This window comes from Somniosus microcephalus, chromosome 2 (genome assembly GCF_052327205.1).
Source record: "Somniosus microcephalus isolate GS21.2 chromosome 2, FLI_Smic_1.0, whole genome shotgun sequence".
In the NCBI taxonomy this organism is placed as follows: Eukaryota; Metazoa; Chordata; class Chondrichthyes; order Squaliformes; family Somniosidae; genus Somniosus; species Somniosus microcephalus.
Window position 1 is genome coordinate 184693970 of NC_140988.1, and position 22801 is coordinate 184716770.

The 22801-nt window shown below is 46.2% G+C and overlaps 2 protein-coding genes across 8 annotated transcripts in view; one reads left to right on the forward strand and one right to left on the reverse strand.

The window, feature by feature from the left end:
- Positions 1 to 15766, reverse strand: part of sepsecs (Sep (O-phosphoserine) tRNA:Sec (selenocysteine) tRNA synthase) — a 130107-nt gene extending 114341 nt beyond the window's left edge. Inside the window, exon 1 of one of the 2 annotated variants that reach the window (XM_085967986.1) lies at positions 15629 to 15766. The gene's annotated coding sequence lies outside the window, so the exon portion shown is untranslated. Of the gene's footprint in view, positions 1 to 14057; positions 14416 to 15628 lie in introns of those variants that run through there. The other variant, XM_085967978.1, reaches the window with a different exon arrangement.
- Positions 14670 to 22801, forward strand: part of LOC147123153 (phosphatidylinositol 4-kinase type 2-beta-like) — a 79462-nt gene continuing 71330 nt past the window's right edge. For all 6 annotated transcript variants that reach the window (XM_085967899.1, XM_085967928.1, XM_085967910.1 and 3 more), the window contains exon 1: positions 14670 to 15203. In XM_085967899.1, the coding sequence (XP_085824025.1) occupies positions 14727 to 15203 (477 nt within the window). In that variant the 5' untranslated portion in view covers positions 14670 to 14726. The remainder of the gene's footprint in view (positions 15204 to 22801) is intronic.

Here is a 22801-nt window from a genome sequence, read left to right on the forward strand (position 1 = left end):
ATAAAGTAAATCGGGAAGTATTGATACACGAGTTGGGTTGTAAAAGTTTTGATATTGTTGAAGGAAAAAGAAACACTGAGGAAAATAAGGAATTTCAGTTTTGTCATTCTGAAAAAGAGTGTATTAGAATAGGATTATAATGAGTCTTGATTTCAGCATTGTGTAGAGAAGAGTGAGTTGGTTGCTGTATTTGGAACTGCAAGGAACAAAAGAGGAAAGTTTAGTAGAACATTGACTATAGAATGGACAAGAAAGGTTGTAATGAAGAGAAAGTTTCAAGGCCAGAAGTGAGAGAGGTGCAACTTTTTTTGCACCCTGTTCAGGAGTGGGAGAGAGTTGGTAGAAGAGCCTCCCTAAATATGGAAATTAACTTGCATTTTATAGAGTTAAAAGGTGTTGTATCTATGCTTTAATGCATTCAATCAAGCATGTACATAGGTCGAATTAAATCAGAGTCAGGCAGACAGGCTTCTAACTGTGATCTTTACTTTATTGATAAAATGGCTGACTGCTGCTTTCCCGGATAATTCCCATAATGCAATGCACATTACATTACCGTATTGACTGGTGTCAAACTCGCAATCAATACACGACATCCCCCTTTTCCTTGGAAACAAACTTGCAGTTTACAAACAGTTGCTTACAATAACACTGCATAACTTATTTGGTTTATCAACTTTTTACAAACTTGTGCCTTACCACACAACTAAATAATTCCCAGGTTTAAACATTTAACATCACCCATGCAGTTCTCGCAGTTTATGTTGTGACAATCAGACAGTCTTTGGGGTTTTCTTTTAACCCTTTGAGGTCTGGCTGTACTGGGTATGTCTGACATGTTGGTGTCAGTGGGTATTGCCTGTGTCACAGTGGTATGTGTGTCAGGGTCTACTATACTGTCCTCAGTCCCTTGTGTTTCCTCCTGCTCATGGAGTGTCTCCTTTGGTCCATTAGTTCTGTATTTCTTCACAAACGTAGTGTTTCTCGAGTAGCGTGCTCCTTCTGGAGATTCCACTACTACATGACTCCCTGTTTTACTCAAAACTTTGTGCGGTGTGGCATTAAAAGGAGTGGTGAACTTGTCCACTTTGTCCTGCCGTACCAGCACCGTGTCGCCAACTTACACCTCTGAGTATTGTGTTCTCCGCTGTTCATCTGCGTACAGTTTGGACTTGCCTTTTTGTTCTGCGTCCCGGTCACGTACTTCCATGTCTGCGCGCGACTCTGTGGTGTCTGGCAGCTTTCCTCTCATTTTCCGTTTAAAGAGCAGCTCTGCCAGGCTCTTTCCTGTCGTGGCATGGTCAATGCTCCTGTACACAGTCACATATTTTCTAAGTTCACATTTCCAATCTAGTCCTTCTGACTGAGCAATTCTGATTCGCTTCATCTGCAATGCATTCTGGCGCTTGACTTCTCCGTTAGCCTGAGCCCATTTTGCTGTCGTTTTCAGGTGTTTGATCCCGTTGTTTTCACAGTATTCTTTGAATAATTCAGATCTGAATTGGGGACCATTATCAGGTTTGCAGGTGATCAGCTGTCATGGTTTGCCAAAGATTGACTCTAAACTATCAATAACCTTCTCTGTTGTTGTGGAGGTCATGATGTCGCATTTGTAATGTATATACCTTTAAGTGGGGAACTATCTTTTACAGCTCATGTATACTGCAGTACCGGCAGTGACCACATCTGTACAGATCAGTTCCACTGTGAGCCACATTGAGTAAACACCTGTTGTACCGTTCTCCGCAGTCTGTGTCTTATTATACACGGACGCAACATTGGCGACGAGGCAGGTTCGAACCCACCTGCAACTCTGCATCACCTCCCGGGGATTCGTTCCTGGAGATCAGTGGATTGGAGGTCAAGGCCAGAGACTCGGGCGTCGACCACGGGCAACCACCCAGTCATCCAGCAGAGACTCGAGAATTGCGGGGGAGGCTGTCGAGAGCCAGGCTTGGCTTTCCAGTCGAGGTGGTCCAGCGAAATGGGCTGGCAACAGGTAGTGCGCAGACCCTTCCCGGACAGCGGTGGGCTAGAGCCTGACCGAGCGGCACAGCAAAGGGCCGAGCAGCGTCGACGGGGGAGAGAGAGAGAGAGAGAGAGAGAGAGCAGAGCGCACAGGGCGCAGCCGGTGTTCAGGGGCCGAGCAGCATCGGAGAGAGGGAGAGAGAGACGCGCAGAAACCCGCGAGGCGCCGCCATTGCCACGAGGACCGCCGAGAGCGGCGTTGGCAGCAGCGCAGGAGAAGCGCACGAAACCTACAGGGCGCCGCCATTGCCACGAGAACCGCCGGGAGCGGCGTCGGCAGCAGCAGGGGAGGAAGGAAAGCGCGGGAGACGCCATTTTAAGCCATTGGGAGACGGCATTTTAAACCACACCCAAAATGCCGAAGAGTGGCAGTATCGCCGCATTTGACAATGAAGTCGAAGATTGGACTACATATGTCGAACAAATAGAGGTGTACTGCAAGGCAAATGAGGTGTCAGATGACAAGAAAGCGTCGGTATTGTTAAATTTAATGGGTGCAAAGACGTATGGTTTATTACGAAATCTAGTAACCCCAACGAAGCCAATGGAAAAGAGTTTTGAAGACATAGTAACGATACTAAAGGAACATTTAAACGCCACACCGCTGCTGATAGCAGAAAGATTCAAGTTTCACAAACGGAACCAGCATAAGGATGAAAGCAATGCTGATTATTTAACAGAACTGCGCAAACTATCGAAACACTGCCAGTTTGGAGTGGGACTGGCAGATAGCTTAAGGGACAAGTTTGTGTGTGGGCTTCAAAGTGAAGGAACCCAGAAACGGCTTTTATCTGAAAAGGACCTTACGCTGGAAAAGGCTTTCAGCATTGCGGTATCAGATGAAGCAGCAGCACGGGGCGCTGCAGAGATACAACAGAGACCGCAAGAATATGGCACAAATGAAATGTCATATGGAACAGAGAAGTGCTATCGCTGCGGCAGAACAACACATGACCAGAATGATTGCTGATTCAAAGACAAAGTGTGCAGACAGTGTGGAAAAGTAGGACACATAGCACGAGTCTGCAGGTCGGGAAAGAAAACCAGCAATAAGAAACCGACCAAAGGAAAGTACAAGAAGGTACATAAGATAACGGAGAATAGTTCAGACGAACAAAAGAGTGATAACGACTCCGAAAGCAGGGAACTGAGTTGTCTGAAACTACATAATGTGATCACAACGGAGGATCACCGAACCATTTGGGTCACTCTCAAGCTAGCAGGAGTCCAGGTAAAGATGGAATTGGACACAGGATCAGCCCTAACAGTCATAAACCGACAGGACTACGAGCGGTTATTCTCACACATACCCTTGAGAGACACAAAAATTATTTTGAAGACGTACACGGGGCAAAAAGTCTACCCCAAAGGAAAAATAAGGGTGACCGTTATATATAACGGTAAGGAAACACCAAAACTAGACCTGTATGTATTGCAAAATGGAGGACCACCATTACTGGGACGTGAATGGATCCGGAAAATACAACTGGATTGGCATTCCATACAGGCACTGACTGTGGCTGACAAAAAGGACGACGACGTCACACCTGGGCGACTGTCAAAGATCCTAACCGACGCGAAAGAAGTGTTCCAGCAAGGACTCGGAACACTAAAAGGCATGACAGCGATGATTAAAATTGAAGAAAACGCAAGCCCAAAATTTTTTAAGGCCAGACCAGTACCTTATGCGATCCGCCCAGCCGTCGAAGCAGAGCTGGAGAGTCTGGAACGTTCAGGTGTACTGTCCAAGGTAGACTGGAGCGAGTGGGCTACACCGATCGTCCCTGTGATGAAAAAGTCGTTAAGCAGCACGCCTGGGGAACCAAGGAAGGTTCGCATCTGTGGGGACTTTAAGGTAACAGTGAACCCGGTCCTTCACACCGTACAATATCCACTTCCGCGGATTGAAGATATTTTCGCCTCGCTATCTGGAGGGAAACGCTTCACTAAGATTGATCTGGCCCAGGCGTGTCTGCAAATGGAGGTAGAAGAAGCATCAAAAAAATACCTCACAATAAACACCCATAAAGGTCTCTACCAATACAGCCGGCTGGTATTCGGGGTAGCATCAGCTCCGGCTATTTGGCAAAGGGCAATGGAACAAGTCCTGCAAGGGATCCCAGGGACCCAGCGTTATTTGGACGACATCCTGGTCACGGGCGAAAATGACAGTGATCGCCTTGCCAACCTGGAGCAGGTGCTCACTAGATTGCAGGAATATGGGCTCCGAGCTAACCGCCCCAAATGCGAGTTTTTTAGATAACAGATCTCGTATTGTGGCCACGTTATCGATAAAGAGGGGTTACATAAGTCCCCAGAGAAGATTGAGGCAGTAGTCAAGGCTCCAGCACCGGAAAATGTGTCACAACTGAGGTCGTTCCTCGGGCTGGTAAACTACTACCATAAGTTCTTGCCAAATTTGTCTACAATACTACACCCACTGAACACCCTACTGCAAACTGGGGTGCCATGGAAGTGGAGTGACGAATGTAGTTGAGCTTTCCAGAAGAGCAAAACACTAATCACATCGAAAGAGGTATTGGCCCATTACAACCCAGCATTACCAATTCGGTTGCCATGTGATGCGTCACCCTACGGCATTGGAGCGGTGCTGTCGCACAAATTCCCGGACCGCTCAGAGAGGCCAATAGCCTTTGCGTCACGATCACTAACCTCAGCCGAGCGTAACTATGCCCAGATTGACAGGGAGGCCCTCAGCCTAGTGTGGGGAGTGAAAAAGTTCAATCACTATCTGCACGGGCAGAAATTCACCTTACTGACTGATCACCAGCCTCTTGTCTCCATTTTTAATCCAAAGAAGGGCGTTCCGGTGATGACTGCGCAACGACTACAAAGATGGTCACTTTTTCTAGGGGCGCACCACTATGAGATTGAATATCAGGGCATGAAACAGCATGGAAATGCTGATGGGCTATCATGCCTGCCACTGCCTACTGCGGAGGAAGCAACAGCAGTGGATCCTGTCAAAATATTCCATTCGACTATAGTTGAATACCTACCGGTATCTAACGCTTGTATCGAAAAGGAAACCCGAAATGACCTGACACTGTCTCGGGTATATGATTTGACGGTGAAGGGATGGCCAGCACATGGCGACTCACTGTTGCCAGCATTCTCGACAAGGAGAGAACAGCTGTCAGTGTGCCGGGGGACCTTGATGTGTGGATCCCGAGTGGTAAATTCCACCCAAGTTAAGGGAGAGAGTGCTCAATGAGCTTCATGAGGGTCATCTGGGAGGGGTAAAAATGAAAAGCCTAGCCAGGACTTGTGTGGTGGCCGGGAATCGATAAACAAATCGAGGACCTGACCAAGAGCTGCTCAGGATGCCAGAAAGTCCAAAATGCACCACCACAGGCCCCTCTACACCCATGGGAGTGGCCCTCATCTCCATGGCAATGGGTGCATATTGATTTTGCTGGTCCATTCATGGACTCAATGTCTTTAATAGCCGTGGATGCGCACTCGAAATGGCCTGAGGTCATCAAAATGTCCTCCACCACCACGGTGAAAACTATTGCAGTCCTACGGACCATTTTTGCCAGGAATGGCTTGCCAGAACAGATTTGCTCCGACAACGGACCACAGTTTGTGTCAGAAGAGTTCCGGAGGTTCTTGAAAAAGAATGGGGTAAGGCATTACACATCCGCCCCGTATCATCCAGCCACAAATGGATTGGCTGAGAGGTTCGTACAAACCTTTAAGAAGGAAATAAAGGCTATGTACAATGACAACATTCCGCTGCAGCACAAGGTGGACAATTTCCTGTTCGCCTACCGGAATGCGACACATGCAGTCACCAACCAGGCCCCAGCCATGATGTTCTTTAACCGAAGGTTAAGATCTCGTCTAGATTTGCTCAGACCAAATGTACGAAGAGATGTTGAGAGTAAGCAATTCCAGCACATTCATGAGAAGCCAACAAGGAGCTTCAATGTAGGGCAACCAGTCTTGGCCCGTGACTACCGAACAGAAAAATGACAGCCAGGAACGATATGCACGGCAGGGCCCACTAATGTACACAGTGGACGTTGGGGAGAGCATGGTGAGATGCCATGCTGACCAGATCCTAGAGTCACAGGAACAAGTCAACCCCATGCCTCGCCCATACGTACCTGGTGATGAACCCGATGTACAGGTCGCATCTACCCCAGAAACAGTAGCATCGGAAGCTGATGAACCAACCGACGACAGGGGGCCAGAATCGCCTCCGCACCAAGAGCAAGACACTCGGGAAAGGCGCTATCCAGAAAGGATCAGGAAGCCTCCCCAAAGACTGAATATATAAATAGACTATTTTCAGCTAATGTTGCATGTTAAAAGTGTTAATTGTAATTAGTTTGATATTTAATTGTTAAATGAGTGTTATGGAGTGTTATGGTACTGTTAATCTAAAAGGGGCCATGGTGTGGAGATGCCGGTGTTGGACTGGGGTGGACAAATGTAAGAAATCTCACAACACCAGGTTATAGTCCAACAGCTTTATTTGAAATCACAAGCTTTCGGAGCGCTGCTCCTTCATCAGGTGAAGTCCTGACCTGAAGTCTTCACCTGACGAAGGAGCAGCGCTCCGAAAGGTTGCGATTTCAAATAAAGCTGTTGGACTATAACCTGGTATTGTGTGATTTCTTACATTAATCTAAAAGGGGAGGAATTGTAATGTATATACCTTTTAAGTGGGGAACTATCTTTTACAGCTCATGTATACTGCAGTACCGGCAGTGACCACACCTGTATATAGCCCTGAGTAGTAATCTGTACAGATCAGTTCCACTGTGAGCCACGTTGAGTAAACACCTGTTGTACTGTTCTCCGCAGTCTGTGTCTTATTATACACGGACGCAACAGTATTCATAGTAGCAACTATAATAATCAACTACCACAAGAATGGAGTGGTTGGATGGCAAGGGTCCCAGTAAGTCTATAGCTTCATCCTGCCAGGGGCCCTCCAGTAATGGTGTTGGTCTCAACGGTTCAGGTGGGTCGGGTCTGGCTACTATTTGACAGCCATGGCATGCTTTACAGTGTTTTTCAGCTGCCTTGTCCATGCCAGGCCATCAAACCTTGGTTCTGAGATGTTGCTTTGTTCCAACTATTCCCAAGTGTCCTTCATGTGCTAACACCAGGGCTTGTGCGTGTAACACTGTGGGTAGCACGATGCGTGTTCCCCGAAGAACTAGGTACCCCACTACGCACAGCTCGTTTGCAATTGCTGCATAAGCTTTACAGTTCTCAAAAAGTCAGTTTGTGATTGCCTTCCGTACCTCAATCAGCTCTGGGTCGGTAGCAGAGGCTTCCTCCACCTCTCTAGTAGTGAGTGCTTTTGGTGTCGCACTCACAGCTACAAATCTCACATATTCATCTGAGCCATGAGAATGTCTCTCCTGTTTTGCTGTCTCCCCCAGCAATCGTGATAGTGGGTCTGCAATGTTGTGCTTGCCTGGAATGTGTATCAATTTAAAATCGTACGGCTGTAATCTAAGTACCCATCTCTCTATACGGGCACAGGGTTTAGAGTGTGGGCTGTATATCACTTGTAATGGCTTATGGTCAGTTACCAAGTTAAATTTTCGGCCATACACATATGGATGCAGCCTCTCACAAGCCCATACAAGAGCTAAGGCCTCTCTCTCTGTTTGAGAGTATTTCCTCTCACAGTCTGTTAAACTACAACTTACATAGCATTTTGGCACCTCTTGTCCCTGTTGGTTCTGAACTAGTACTGCGCCTAAACCTACAGGACTGGCATCTGCTATCACCTTGGTTGGTGCGTCCTTATCAAAATATACTAAAGTGCCGGCTCTGGCCAACTCTTCCTTGAGTGCACTGAATGACTGTCTCTGTTGTGATCCAAATTTAAATGGTGTGTCTTTTCTCGTCAGGCGTCGCAGTGGCTCTGATAGCGTTGCAAACTGCGGGATGAATCTGCTACTGTACCCAACGAGTCCCAAGAAACTCCTCACCTCTGTAGCGTTCTCTGGTTCCCGAGCTTCTGCCACCGCTCGCACTCTCTCTGCTGTTGGTCCAATGCCCTTTTCAGACAACAGGATTCCCATGAAAATCAATCGGTCCATGTTGAATTGGCACTTCTCGGAGTTTAGTGTCAGTCCACTTTCCATATGTCTGGTCATGACAGCGTGCGGGCGTCTGTCGTGCATTTCCTGGTCGTGTGCATGCACGATAATGTCGTCTGAGATGTTTTCAACACCCTCTATTCCAGCTAAGGCGTTAGCTATCTCGTGCTGATATTGCTCACTAGCTGAAGATACACCGAATATCAGCCTCTTGTACCTGTATACTCCGTTATGTACTGCAAACGTTGTGATTTCTCGTGACTCGGGTCAGTTCTAGCTGGTGATAACCCCATTTCAGGTCTAGCTTACTAAACACCATCGAGCTGTTCATACCTTGGAGTATCTCATCAACGGTGGGGATTGGATATCGTTCCCTCACTATTGCCTGGTTTGCTCGTCTCATGTCTAGGCATAACCTTACATCCTTATCCGCTTTTGGTACAATAACCACAGGATTTACCCATGGGGTGGGACCAGTTACAGGTTCGATAATGTCCACGTCCCTCAATTGTTTTATTTTGGCCTTTACTGCCCCCCTTAAGTTGAATGGTATACGCCTGAGTGGCTGGGCCACAGGCTTCACTTGTGGGTCGATATACAAACTGATCTGTTTTGTGTTCAGCCTTCCTACTCCCTGGAACACCTTTGGATACCGCTGTTCTAGTAGCTGTCTTACATCTACCACAGCTGAGACATCTGCGCCTATTTTTAAAACTCCCAGTTTCATGGCTGTCTCCCTTCCTAACAACGGCTCTCTGTGGCCTTTAACCACAATGAACTCCGCCTGCTCAGTTCTCTTACCTATTGTAATCCCACGTGAATACACCTTTAACTGACAGTGGTCGGCTAGAAGAAGAGAATAACTTTCTCTCTGTCTTAGGGACATGTGACTGACACTTAATGTGTTCTGACTTTAATCCTTCCCATGTATTCTCATCTATCACATTATTAGTTGCACCCGAATCAATTTAACATTCTCAGGTTTACTCCCCCCACACAAAAGGTAAGTCTCTCTGTCACGTTATTTCCAGTAACAGCAACTGCAAAGTCATTTTGTTCCTCTACATTGTTCACACTGTGTTTCTTTGTACCCTTTGTGCGGCATACTTTGGAGAAATGATCCTTTCCCTTGCACTTATGACACGTTTGTCCGCGTGCTGGGCATTTCGGATCTCTGCCCATGTGGTCTGTGTGTCCACATCTATAACATTTCTTTTCGTTCCTATCGCCATTTCCCTTTGGTTTCTCTGTCGAGCTTTTCGCATAATACCCTTTCTGTGTAACACGACGAACAGTATCTGTCTCCGCCTTCTCTGTACATGACATGGCTGACATCTGCTCCTCGACGTTTTCACAGAGTGAGGCCAATTGTAACGTGCGGGCGAGCGTTAGACCATACCCTTCCTCTAGCAATTTCCTCCGCACATAGGCTGACGTGCACCTACTCAGGATAGCGTCTCTTATTTGATTATCCGCATCCCCCCCAAAAGCACAGTCTTTAGCAGCCTGCCGCAAGCGAGTAGCAAATTGTTGCACAGTCTCACCTGTCTTCTGGGACAACTTATGAAAAGTCTGTCCAGCAAATGCTGCGTTGACCTGGGGCACGAAGTAGTGATTCAAAGCACTAACCACCGCCGTGTAGTCTGTTGGCTCTCCTGTGTCCGGTAGAGTTGAAAAGATATCCTGGACATCTGGTCCTGCTAGGTGTAGAAGTAGAGCTCTTCTCCTCTACTTTGTGGCAGCTGTAGAGGTATCATCGATAATGAGTCCTTTGCCGTCGGCATAAAGCTCAAAAGACGTTAACCACCTCGTCCATCTTGGACCCAACGTGGCTGGCTCGGCGAAACAAGCAAAATTTTGAATGCCGGACTTCTCCATGCTAGCTAACTAAAACTTGGCAACTACCTATTTAAAATGATTCCTTTCGTTATCCTCATCGCCGATGTTGTATCTGTGCTTTAATGCGTTCAATCAAGCATGTACGTCGAATTAAATCAGAGTCAGGCAGACAGGCTTCTAACTGTGATCTTTACTTTATTGGTAAAATGGCCGACTGCTGCTTGCCCAGGTAATTCCCATAATGCAATGCACATTACATTACCGTATTAACTGGTGTTAAACTCGCACATTACATTACCGTATTGACTGGTGTCAAACTCGCAATCAATACTCGACAAAAGGAGCTGCTGCTAGGAAAATAATTGTTTGCCACAAAAGGTGGACATGAGCTCCTTAGAGAAAGCTTTACCAATGGAAGAGATGTGAGTTCCATTTTAGATAAAAGTACCATTTGAACAGGCATAGGCCATTCACCCCTCGAGCCTGTTTCACTATTCAATTAGATCATGGCTGATCTGTATCTGAACTCCATCTACCCGCCTTGGTTCCGTAACACTTTATACCCTTGCCTAACAAAAATCTATCCATCTCAGTTTTGAAATTTTTAATTGACCTAGCCTCAACAGTTTTTTGGAGGAGAGAGTTCCAGATTTCTACTACCCTTTGTGTGAAGAACTGTTCCTGACAGCAACCCTTAACAGCCTCGCTCTAATTTTGAGGTTATGCTCCCTTGTTCTGGACTCCCCCACCAGAAACAATAGTTTCTCTCTATCTACCCTATCAACTCCTTGAATCATATTATAACCACCTCAATTAGATCACCCCTTAATCTTCAATAATCAAGGAAATACAAGCCTAGTCTAATCCTCGTCTGCCGTCTGGACATGCCTTGGCACACCATCTTGCCCTCTGGAGGAGGTAGGGATCCACAATGGAGGGCGCTCTACGCGGGAGTCCTCCCTTTATCTATTGGGGACTTGGCCTGGAGGGTGTTGCACGGAGCAGTCCCGTGCAATAAGGTTTTAAGTAGGTTCATGGACTCCCAGGCCGCCTGCCTTTTCTGCAGCCTGGAGGAGTCCGCGTTCCACGTTTATATAGAGTGAGAGAGGTTGCAGCCCCTCTTCCATTTTTTGAAGGGGCTGCTCCTCGATTTTTGGCTGCATTTCAGTCCCACGCTCCTGATGCCGGTGCGGAGGGGAGCAGGCAGGTCGGGGGACCTCCTCGTAGGACTGCTCCTGGGCATGGCTAAACTGGCCATCAACTGGTCCAGGCAGCGGGGGTCGAGGGGGTCGTTCGGCCCGACTGCCTGCCTCTCTTCCGCAGCCACGTTCGTGCCCGGGTGGCCCTGGAGATGGAGCACGCGGTGTCCGCCAGCACGCTCGAGGCCTTCCGCGACCAGTGGACACCGCAGGGAATTGAGTGCATCATCACCCCGGGGAATAGAATTTTAATTTAATTTGTTAAGTTTTCTTTAATTTTTTTTAGTTACAGTCTATTTGTTTATTGTTTTCCACCAAAAAGAGCTACAAGCCTAGTCTATGCAACCTGTCCTCATAATTTAACCCTTTTAGCCCGGTATCATTCTGGTGAATCTGCATTAGCCCTAAGGCCAATATATCCACTGCCAGATTTGGTTGGACCACTTAAAGCATTATTGGGTCCTGCTCTCCATTGCTAAAACTGTTCACTATTCAAAGATCATCCAGGAATGCAAAGATAACCCCCAGCCTCTCTTCACCACAAACCATCTTCTTAAACTACGCTCCCCTGCCTGCTCCACCCTCACCTCCAATAACAAGTGCGAGGAGCTCATGGACTTTTTTGTCACCAAGATCAAGACCATCCATTCAGCTGCCTCTGCCGCCTCCCTCCCCTCCCCTAGCACATCGGGCTAAGCTTCTCCAATGTTCCCTGCTGCCCTAGCCCTGAACTTACGTCTTTCTCTAGTTTCTATCCCATCTCCTGCAATGCTCTCTCCAAGCTCATCTTGTCCATGAGACCCACCTCCTGCTTAAAGGGGCCATTCGGTGCCAAAAAATAATTACAGGGAACATTGGTTCCCACCCCCTTCAAATCTGCCGTCATTACCCGTTTCCTCAAAAAAACACCCTTGACCCCCTCTGTCTTTGCAAACTACCGCCCCATCTCCAACCTCCCTTTCCTCTCCAAAGTCCTTGACCGTGTTGTCGCCTCCCAAACCTGTGGCAATCTTTACCCTTGTTTTGGATGATTCAAGTTTACAGAGGGTGGGAGGCTGGCTAGGAGAGCGTTGGAATAGTCGAGTCTGGAGATAACAAAGGCACGGAACAAAAGCAGATGAGCTGAGGCAGTGGCAGAGATGGGCGATATTAGATATGGAGGTAGGCGGTCTTCGTGATGGAGAAGATATGTGGTCAGAAGCTCAGTTCAGGGTCAAATGACGCCGAGGTTGTGAACAGTTAGGTTCAGCCTCAGGCAGTGGCCAGGGAGAAGGACGGAGTCGGTGGCTTCGGAACAGAGTTTGTGGCAGGAACCAAAGGCAGTGGCTTCGGTCGTCCCAATATTTAATTGAAGGAAATTTTTGCTTACCCAATACTGGATGTCGAAAAAGCAGTGTGACAAATCAGAGGCACTGGAGGGGTTGAGAGAGGTGGTGGTGAAGTAGAGCTGGGTGTTGTCAGCATAAATGTGGAATCTGACATTGCGTTTTCGGATGATGTTGCATGATGTCATAGGGGAAATGTATCCTCGGACAAGAACATCTTACGTATCTTGAATATATAACGCATATTTCCCAGTCCATACTGAATCCTGAGATCTCCAGTGGCAGGTTTGGAAAGATAAGAACAAGGTAGAATCCAAAGTTTGTTTAGATGTGAAGAAGCTTTAATATTTCACTAAGGAGAAATCCCCAAAATTTGTAAGAAATTGTCCTGGTAGATACAGCAACAGAAACCTACTTTGGTGCCGAGTGTAGAGAATTCAACAATTACCAATGTAATACCTTTGGCAGGTATTCGGCTTACAATGAGAAGATTTTCCATCATGAAAGCCTTGGGCACTCCAAATTAAGAGGTTTAGGTTAAGGTCAAAGAACAAGGTAAATCCTGTCCAATTTTTTTTATTACAGTGGCACAATGTGTCCTCAGTTAATTCAAGCCTACCCTAATGAGCCCTATGGATGTAGAGTATTCAAATTTAGCTGGTACCAATAGTAAATAGCTTCCCTCAAAAGGATAGCAGGAATGGAAAATAGACGGTACCAATGACAAGTATACAAAATAATAGATGTGCACTTCCTTCCAAAGGTACACCGTCTTCCTTAAAAAGATGTTAATCAAACTTTTTTTTAAATTGAACCCTCATCAACCCAAAAAATCTAACGTAAGTACCCCCTTTTTAGAGGGGCACAACTAATAGAACCTTTTCTTTAACTTGTTTAAAACGTATAAAGTGAACATTTCCTACATATCTTCTTTTCTCCCCTCCTCTCCTGAAGGTGGCATCAGCCTCTGGGTACAACAACAACTTGTATTTATTTTGCACCTTTAACATAGTAAAATGTCCCAAGGCGTTGCACAGGAGTATTTTAAGACAAAAAATTTGACACCGATCCACATAAGGATAAATTAGGGCAGTTGGCCAAAAACTTGGTCAAAGAGGTAGGTTTTAAGGAGCATCTTAAAGGAGGAAAGAGAGGCAGACAGGTTTAGGCAGGGAATTCCAGAGCTTAGGGCCTAGGCAACAGAAGGCACGGCCACCAAAGGTTGAGCGATTATAATCAGAGATGCTCAAGAGATAGGGAGGGGCAAGGCCATGGAGGGATTTGAAAACTAGGATGACAATTTTGAAATCGAGGCACTGCTTAATCAGGAGCCAATGTTGATCAGCGAGCATAGGGGTGATGGGCGAATGGTACCTGCAATAAAGGCCATTCTTCATGCGTGAATCTGGATAGTGAGTTTGGAATGACTTGGCAGTGTTCGAAGATTATTCAACCATAGAGGGACAATCTCAGCTAAACACATGTCTTCAAGCTGGCATTTACATGCTTGCAAATTCCTGCATAGCAATCAGGAGCAGCTTTATTTATCACTAATATGGCTGAAATCAACTTACCGGGCCCTTTCTGGTCTACCTTTCGCTTCCATGCCCCACGCCATGCACCACTGGGCCATTAAGCTTTAAAAAGTTTAACAACGCTTGTTTTCAAATGAACAATATTGACAATGTGACTCTGTGAAAAAGCACGCATTAAACAGCAGTGAATAGATCATTGTGACATCACTGTCGGAGATTCCATGTCACCCATTCACATTCCACACGTCCCGCGCGCAAGCACAGCAGCGCGGGGTTCCTCTTGTGTTAAATCAAAAACAAACAAGTGCAACTAAAAATCTAGTAACTTTTTAAATAAACCAATTCAGAAATCAAATTAAAATTTGGTCATTTGGACCGATTATGCACTCCAGTCCCCGCGGCGCCCACCGGTCACGAAATTGCTCGAGCGTGCCGGCGGAGACCGCGTGCTCCATCTCCAGGGCCACCCGGGCGCGAACATGGCCGCGGAAGCGCGGGAGGCAATCTGGCCGGACGACCCCCTCAACCGCCCGCTACCTGGACCAATTAGCAGCGCGGGGTTGTGGAGAAAGAGGAAATAGGTGGCGCGCATGCTCGGAAAGTGGCAGAGGCGGGTCGTTGCGTGGCGACGGCACGAGTGCAGGTGTGTGAGAGCTTCAGTGAGCGAGATGTGCCGCCCCGCCCCCCGCAGTTGCATCACACAGTCCAATGGACGAGCTCGTGCTGAGCGGCGGGCCTGGGGCTGGGCTCGGGCGCCTGTCAGTGGGCGGCGGGGACGCGGCCTGTCCCGAGCTCGGAGCCGGCGGGGACGCGGCTTCTGTCCTGGAGCTCGGCGCTGCTGCACTCCGCTTCAGCAGGAGTGCGGGTAACCCGGGGGGAGCCGTGCGCTTCCTGCCCCAGCAGGAGGCTGAGGGAGACGGGGAGTCGGAGCTGGGCTCCTCCTCCTCCTTGCTGCTCTTGTATCCGGAGAAGGAGCCGCTCCTGAGCTGCTCGAGCCCGGTCGACAGCTCCTGCGAGCACCCGCAGAGCCCTGGCTGCCAAGGCCCCGATCTCAACCACTTCCCCGAGGACTCCGAGTTCAGCGACATTGTCCTGCGGGCCGAACAGGCCATCGAGAGCGGTGTCTACCCGCAGCGGATCTCGCAGGGATCGAGCGGCAGCTACTTCGTCAAAGATCCTAAGGGGGTGAGTCGGGGTCGGGCCGCGCCGAGGGTGGGCGGTGCTGTGTCCGCAGCCTGGTCTTTAAGGTGATGCTTGTGGGAGTTTCAGATTCTTTAACAGAAGTTTGAAATCTCAGGTAAACCGTCTCTTACTTCGTGTCCGGAAGGCTTTTTGACACTCGGGAGTCGGCAGGCGATTGAACTTGGTTCAGTCCCGACTGGGGAAAGCTCTTTTTGCATGTTTACTGTCAGTGGCTTCCACTGTGGTATAACGGTAGGATTGTCCCGGTTCCCTCATCGTGTCACTGACTAATTGCTCTCTGTTCCTTGTTTTGTTCTCTTTTACATTTATTTCTTCTTTCATTTTCTGTAAATCTGCAAAATCTAAAGAACAGTTAAGCACTGACAGTTTACCCTTCAGGCTGCTGGTAGTTTTAGGGAAACCCTTACCGTTTTGTTGAATATCCGCTTGTACACTTTGAACTGCCAAAAAGAAAAGTCCAAACAGCTCCCCTGGAATGCCACCACCATTGCGGAGTTCCCCACCGTCAACATCTTGGAGGTCACGGTTGACCAGAATCTGAACTGGACCAGCGGTATTGTGACTACAAGAGTTGGCTTAACCCTGACTGCTCAAATGCTTTCTACAATCTACAAGGCTCAAGTGATGAAATACTTGCTTGGATGGGTGCAGCTGCAACAACACTCACGAAGCTTGACCTAATCCAAGACAATGCAATTTGCTTGTTCAATGTCGCTGTATTCGGTATCCATCCCGCTCTAACACTGGTGTATTATGTACTATCTCCAGCATGCACTGCAGCTACTCACAAAGGTTACTTTAACAGACCTCCCCTGACCCCTACCACCAAGAAAGACAAGAGTAGCAGTTGTATGATCCCATCACCTCCAGGTTTCCATCCAAGTTGAAGACTTGAATATATTCCTGTTCCTTTATCATTACTGGGTCAATTATTTTTATAATTCTATACCTAACACAATCTGAGAGCACCATCAGCAGAGGAACTGCACTGGAATAAGTGTGGCTGTCAGTGTGGTCTGAGTACAAATATAAAAAATGAATTGGACTAATATAAACTAAAATGGTAAAGTGTCCTATAAAGACTTGGCAAGTTCTTCCATTGAATTGCTGAGCCACAGAAACTAGGAAGATCTTGGGTTCAATTCTCAAACTTCGTTTAATTGGCTGATCTCAACGTGCATTGCAGCAGGGGTGCTACAATTGGCATCAGTACCTTGGTTAAAGAGGGGAAATCGGTCAAGGTTCCTGCTCTTGGTCACTATCCACCCACCCTGTTAAGTATGTGTGTGTGGACGTTGGTTCAGGGCAATATTGTGTTTAGTTATGATGCTTACCCTGTTTGAATGGCAATGTTCACGGAGGGTCACCCATACTGTGAAAAGATACTGGAGAGGGCTTGGCACCTGTAGAACCAATCCAGTAAGTACAGTCTATAATAATTCAGAAGTATCTGGCAATTAACATCACTTTGCATTGTTTACATTGCTTAATTCATATCCCTGGATAGTTAGATTTTTTGTGTGCAATAGGTGACTTGTGGTTTTCAAGAATAGACTATAATCATGACTCCAGCGGGCAATAGGAAGGTAGAAAATTGAGGGAAAAAACTAGTTTCACTCTCTTGTGCCTCCTTTTTTTCTTTAATTAAAATCTCTTACTTGCTTTTCTTCTTCTGCCCTCTGCTCTCACTGAAGCGTAGATATGAAACATTGTTTTGGTCGCACCTTGACAGAAAAACACAGGAAGTGCCGATGTGTAAAATACAGTCCTCACTGACAACCATTAGACAGGTAAAGTTGTCTACAGTACTTGGAGGGTCAATGGTGACCACTTTGATACTAGAAAATCAAGTTTGGGTAAATGTTTTTCTTTCCCTTCAACTAGAAAGTATAACATTTTCTGGTGAAGAAGAGTATCCTTATGACACCATTGAGATGGTCCACACATTTCCATTTTTGATACATAATGACAATTCAAAGTGTTATTTACTTTATTTCTAGCAACATTTACTCCAAATATTAAAATTGTCTGTAAAATCCTGAATTGAGCTTCAAAGGCAACATTTGATTAATCAGCAAAATGACATCCGCCTAGGCCCCTACCTCATTCTGTAATGCTTTTCCTACCTCCCCTTCTGTCACCAAAATCCTTAGCCATGCTTTCCATGTTAGAGTTTGATTTCTCCAGTTCTGCCCTGTACAAATTTGACTTCATCTAGAACTACGCAGCCATATTCTGTCCATTTATACCCATCCTTGACAAACTCCCATGGCTCCCAGTCCCGCAGCGTATTACCTTTAAAGTATTTATCTTTACCCTGTCTTCGAATTTCTATGTGGCCTGCAATTTTCTGCAGCCTGATGTCTCGGCTTGCACCCTCCACTCTTCCAACCCTGCTCTGCTGCTCGCCCTTCCCCTTTCTTTCATCGTTGGTAGTAGTGGTTTCCTTCATTTTTGGTGGTAGTGTCTTCAGCCACCATGGCCTTGAATTTAGGAATTTTCTTTCTAAACCTCTTCTTGCTTCTACCACTCCTCTCTTTCAAAACTAAAAATTTACTTCACTGATCATTCCTTGGATTACTGCCTTTAACCTCCTGTTAAATGTACATCATTTCCCTGTACTATTTCCAGGATGGTTCATCACACAAAAAATGCTATATAAATAAAAGTTGATATATCCAACCCATCCTAATTGATTCCAGTGGTTCTTGCTGAGTGTCATAGAGTAATACAGCATGGATAGAGGCCCATCGTGTCCGCGCCGGCCATCAAGCCCTGTCTAATCTAATCCCATATTCCAGCATTTGGCCCGTAGCCTTGTATGCTATGGCATTTCAAGTGCTCATCCAAATGCTTCTTAAATGTTGTGAGGGTTTCTGCCTCCACAACCCTTTCAGGCAGTGAGTTCCAGACTCCAACCACCCTCTGGGTGAAAAAGTTCTTTCTCAAATCCCCTCTAAACCTCCTGCCCTTTACCTTGAATCTATGCCCCCTAGTTATTGACCCCTCTACTAAGGGAAAAAGCTCCTCAGCATCCATCCTATCTATGCCCCTCATAATTTTGTACACCTCAATCATGTCCCCCCTCAGCCTCCTCTGCTCCAAGGAAAACAAACCCAATCTGCCCAGTCTCTCTTCATAGCTGAAGCGCTCCAGCCCTGGTAACCTCCTGGTGAACCTCCTCTGCACCCTCTCTAACGCGATCACATCCTTCCTGTAGTGTGGCGACCAGAACTGCACACAGTATTCCAGCTGTGGCCTAACCAGTGTTTTATACAGCTCCATCATAACCTCCTTGCTCTTATATTCAATGCCTCGGCTAATGAAGGCAAGTATCCCATATGCCTTTTTTACCACCTGTTCCGCCGCCTTCAGGGATCTGTGTACTTGCACACCCAGATCCCTCTGACCCTCCGTCTTGCCTAGGGTCTTTCCATTCATTGTGTATTCCCTTGCCTTGTTAGTCCCCCCCAAAGTGCATCACCTCGCACTTTTCCGGGTTAAATTCCATTTGCCACTGTTCCGCCCATCTGACCAACCCATCTATAAGAACATAAGAAATAGGAGCAGGAGTAGGCCAATCGGCCCCTCGAGCCTGCTCCACCATTCAATAAGATCATGGCTGATCTGATCCTAACCTCAAATCTTCTATCACTCTGCATCCACCCGAACCCATGTGATCTCCCGGGAGAGGCAAAAAACCAGATAAAGACCCAATGGCCAATTTGGGAGAAAAAAATCTGGGAAATTCCTCTCCGACCCATCTAGGCGATCGAAATTCTTCTAGGAGATCACTCTGTCCCTCTATTTTCTACAGTACTTACCTTCTGTAAAGGCGATCTCCACCCCAGCCAGGAACAGGAATAAAACCATCTCCTGAAATCTAACAGAATTAGAACACAGTAGGAGCAGAACAAGGCTACACGGCCCCTGGGCCCGCTCCACTACCCACAGGGCCATGACCATTCCGAACCCAGACTCATGTCCAATTTCCTGCCCGCTCCCCGTAACCCTTAATTCCCTTTACTTCTAGGAAACTATCTATTTCTGTTTTAAATTTATTTAATGATGTAGCTTCCACAGCTTTCTGGGGCAGCAAATTCCACAAACCTACCACCCTCTGAGTGAAGAAGTTTCTCCTCATCTCAGTTTTGAAAGAGCAGCCCCTTATTTTAAGATTATGCCCCCTAGTTCTAGTTTCACCCATCATTGGGAACATCCTCACCGCATCCACCCGATCAAGCCCCTTCACAATCTTATATGTTTCAATAAGATCGCCTCTCATTCTTCTGAACCCCAATGAGTAGAGTCCCAATCTACTCAACCTCTCCTCATATGACCACCCCCTCATCCCCGGGATTAACCGAGTGAACCTTCTTTGTACTGACTCGAGAGCAAGTATGTCTTTTCTTAAGTATGGACACCAAAACTGTATGCAGTATTCCAGGTGCGGCCTCACCAATACCTTGTACAACTGCAGCAATACCTCCCTGTTTTTATATTCCAACCCCCTAGCAACAAAAGCCAACATTCCATTGGCCTTCTTAATCACTTGCTGCACCTGCATACTAACTTTGAGTTTCGTGCACCAGGACCCCCAGATCCCTTTGTACTACAGTACTTTCCAGTTTCTTGCCATTAAGATAATAACTTGCTCTATGATTTTTCCTGCCAAAGTGCATAACCTCACACTTTCCAGTATTGTATTCCATCTGCCAAATCTCTGCCCACTTACTTAGCCTGTCTATGTCCCTTTGCAGGTTTTTTATGTCCTCCTCACTCACTACTTTCCGTCCCATCTTTGTATCATCTGCAAACTTTGATATGTTACACTCGGTCCCCTCCTCCAAATCGTTAATATAGATTGTAAAGAGTTGGGGACCCAGCACTGACCCCTGCGGAACACCACTAGTTACTGGTTGCCAATCTGAGAACGAACCATTTATCCCAACTCTCTGCTTTCTGTTAGATAGCCAATCCTCCACCCACGCCAGAATATTACCCCCAATCCTGTGATTTTTTATCTTGAGCAATAATCTTTTGTGTGGCACCTTGTCAAATGCCTTTTGGAAGTCTAAATACACTACATCCACTGGTTCCCCTTTATCCACCCTGTATGTTACTTCCTCAAAAAACTCAAGCAAATTTGTTAAACATGACTTCCCCTTCATGAAACCATGCTGAGTTTGCCCTATTAAATTATGTTTATCCAAATGTCCCGTTACTGTCTCCTTAATAATGGACTCTAACATTTTACCAACCACAGATGTTAGGCTAACAGGTCTATAGTTTCCAGCCTTCTGCCTACTACCCTTTTTAAATAAGGGTGTTACATTAGCAGTTTTCCAATCTGCCGGGACCTTTGCTGAGTCCAGTGAGTTTTGGAAAATTATTACCAATGCATCCACAATCCCTACCGCTACTTCCCTCAAGACCCTGGGATGCAAGCCATCAGGTCCAGGGGATTTCTGCCTTGAGTCCCATTATTTTACCAAGTACCACTTCCTTAGTGATTTTAATTGTATTTAGTTCCTCCCCCCCTAGAGCCCCCCTGTTTGTCCAGTGTTGGGATATTCTTAGTGTCCTCTACTGTAAAGACTGATACAAAATAATTGTTCAGTGTTTTTGCCATCTCCATGTTTCCCACCATTAATTTCCCGGTCTCCTCCTCTAAGGGACCAACATTTACTTTAGCCACCCTTTTTCTTTTTATATAACTATAGAAACTTTTACTGTCTGTTTTTATATTTTTTGCTAATTTACTTTCATAATCTATCTTCCCTTTCTTAATCAATCTTTTTGTTATTTTTTGCTGTCTTTTAAAGACTTCCCAATCTTCCATCCTCCCACTAGATTTGGCTACCTTATATGCCCTTGTTTTTAGTCGGATACTATCCTTAATTACTTTACTTAGCCACGGATGGCTATCTTTTCTTTTACACCCTTTTTTCCTCAGTGGAATATATTTTTTTTGGAAGTTGTAAAATAACTCCTTAAATGTACACCACTGGTCATGTACTGTCTTACCCTTTAATCTATTTTCCCAGTCCACTCTAATTAATTCCGCTCTCATACCTTCATAGTCTCCTTTATTCAAGCTCAGCACGCTTGTTTGAGATCCAACCTTCTCACCCTCTAATTGAATATGGAACTCAACCATGTTATGGTCACTCATTCCAAGGGGATCCTTTACTAGGACATTTTTAATTAATCCTGTCTCATTACACAGGACCAGATCTAAGGTTGCTTGCCCCCTGGTCGGTTCAGTTACATACTGCTCAAGAAACCCATCCCTAATACACTCAATGAACTCTTCCTCAAGGCTGCTCTGCCCAATTTGATTTGTCCAGTTAATATGATAATTAAAATCCCCCATAATTATAGCTGTTCCCTTATTACAAGCCTCAACTATTTCCTGATTAATACTCCGTCCAACAGAGTTGCAACTGTTCGGAGGCCTATAGACTACACCCACTAGTGTTTTTTTCCCCTTATTATTCCTTACCTCCACCCAAACTGTTTCACTATCCTGCTCCTTTGACCCAATATCATTTCTCTGTATTATAGTGATTCCTTCCTTTATTAACATAGCCACCCCACCTCCTCTCCCTTCCTGCCTGTCCTTCCTGATTGTTAAATAACCTGGTATGTTTAATTCCCAGTCATGGTCACCCTGCAGCCATGTTTCTGTAATGGCCACAAGATCATACCCATATGTCATTATTTGTGCCGTTAACTCATTCATTTTGTTACGAATGCTACGTGCATTCAGATAAAGAACTTTCAAATATGTTTTGTAACACTTAGTTCCTGTTTTTTCCCTTTTTAGTACTTTACTTTTTACTCCATACCTTCTGTCCCTTCCTGACACATTCTGTTTTTTAATTCCCCCACTGCTACCTAAGTCTATGACCTTCTCTGTTGTCATTTCTATTATTTGCTCTCTAGAAACCTCCCCCCCACTAATTAGTTTAAAGCCCTCTCTACAGCCCTAGTTATATGATTCGCCAGGACTCTAGTCCCAGCACTGGCCAAGTGGAGTCTGTCCCAACAGAACAGCTCCCTCCTGTCCCAGTACTGGTGCCAGTGTCCCAAGAAGCAAAACCCATTTCTCCCACACCAGTCTTTGAGCCACGCATTTAACTCTTTAATTTTATTTATCCTAGCCAAATTCGCTCGTGGCTCAGGTAATAACCCAGAGATTATTACCCTTGAGGTTCTGTTTTTTAATTTGACCCCTAGCTGCTCATACTCCTTTAACAGAACCGTCTTCCTTGTCCTATCTACGTTGTTTGTACCAACATGGACCACGACAACTGGATCCTCCCCCTCCCACTGCAAGTTTCTTTCCAGCCCAGAAGAGATGTCCTTAACCCTGGCACCAGGCAGGCAACACAGCCTTCGGGACTCCTGCTCTTGACTGCAGAGAACCCTATCTATCCCCCTAATGATACTATCCCCTACCACTACAACATTTCTTTTTACTCCCTCCACTTGAATGGCCCCCTGTACCACGGTGCTGTGGCCAGGTTGCTCATCCTCCCTGCAGTCCCCGCTCCCGCCCTCACAGGGAGTAAGAA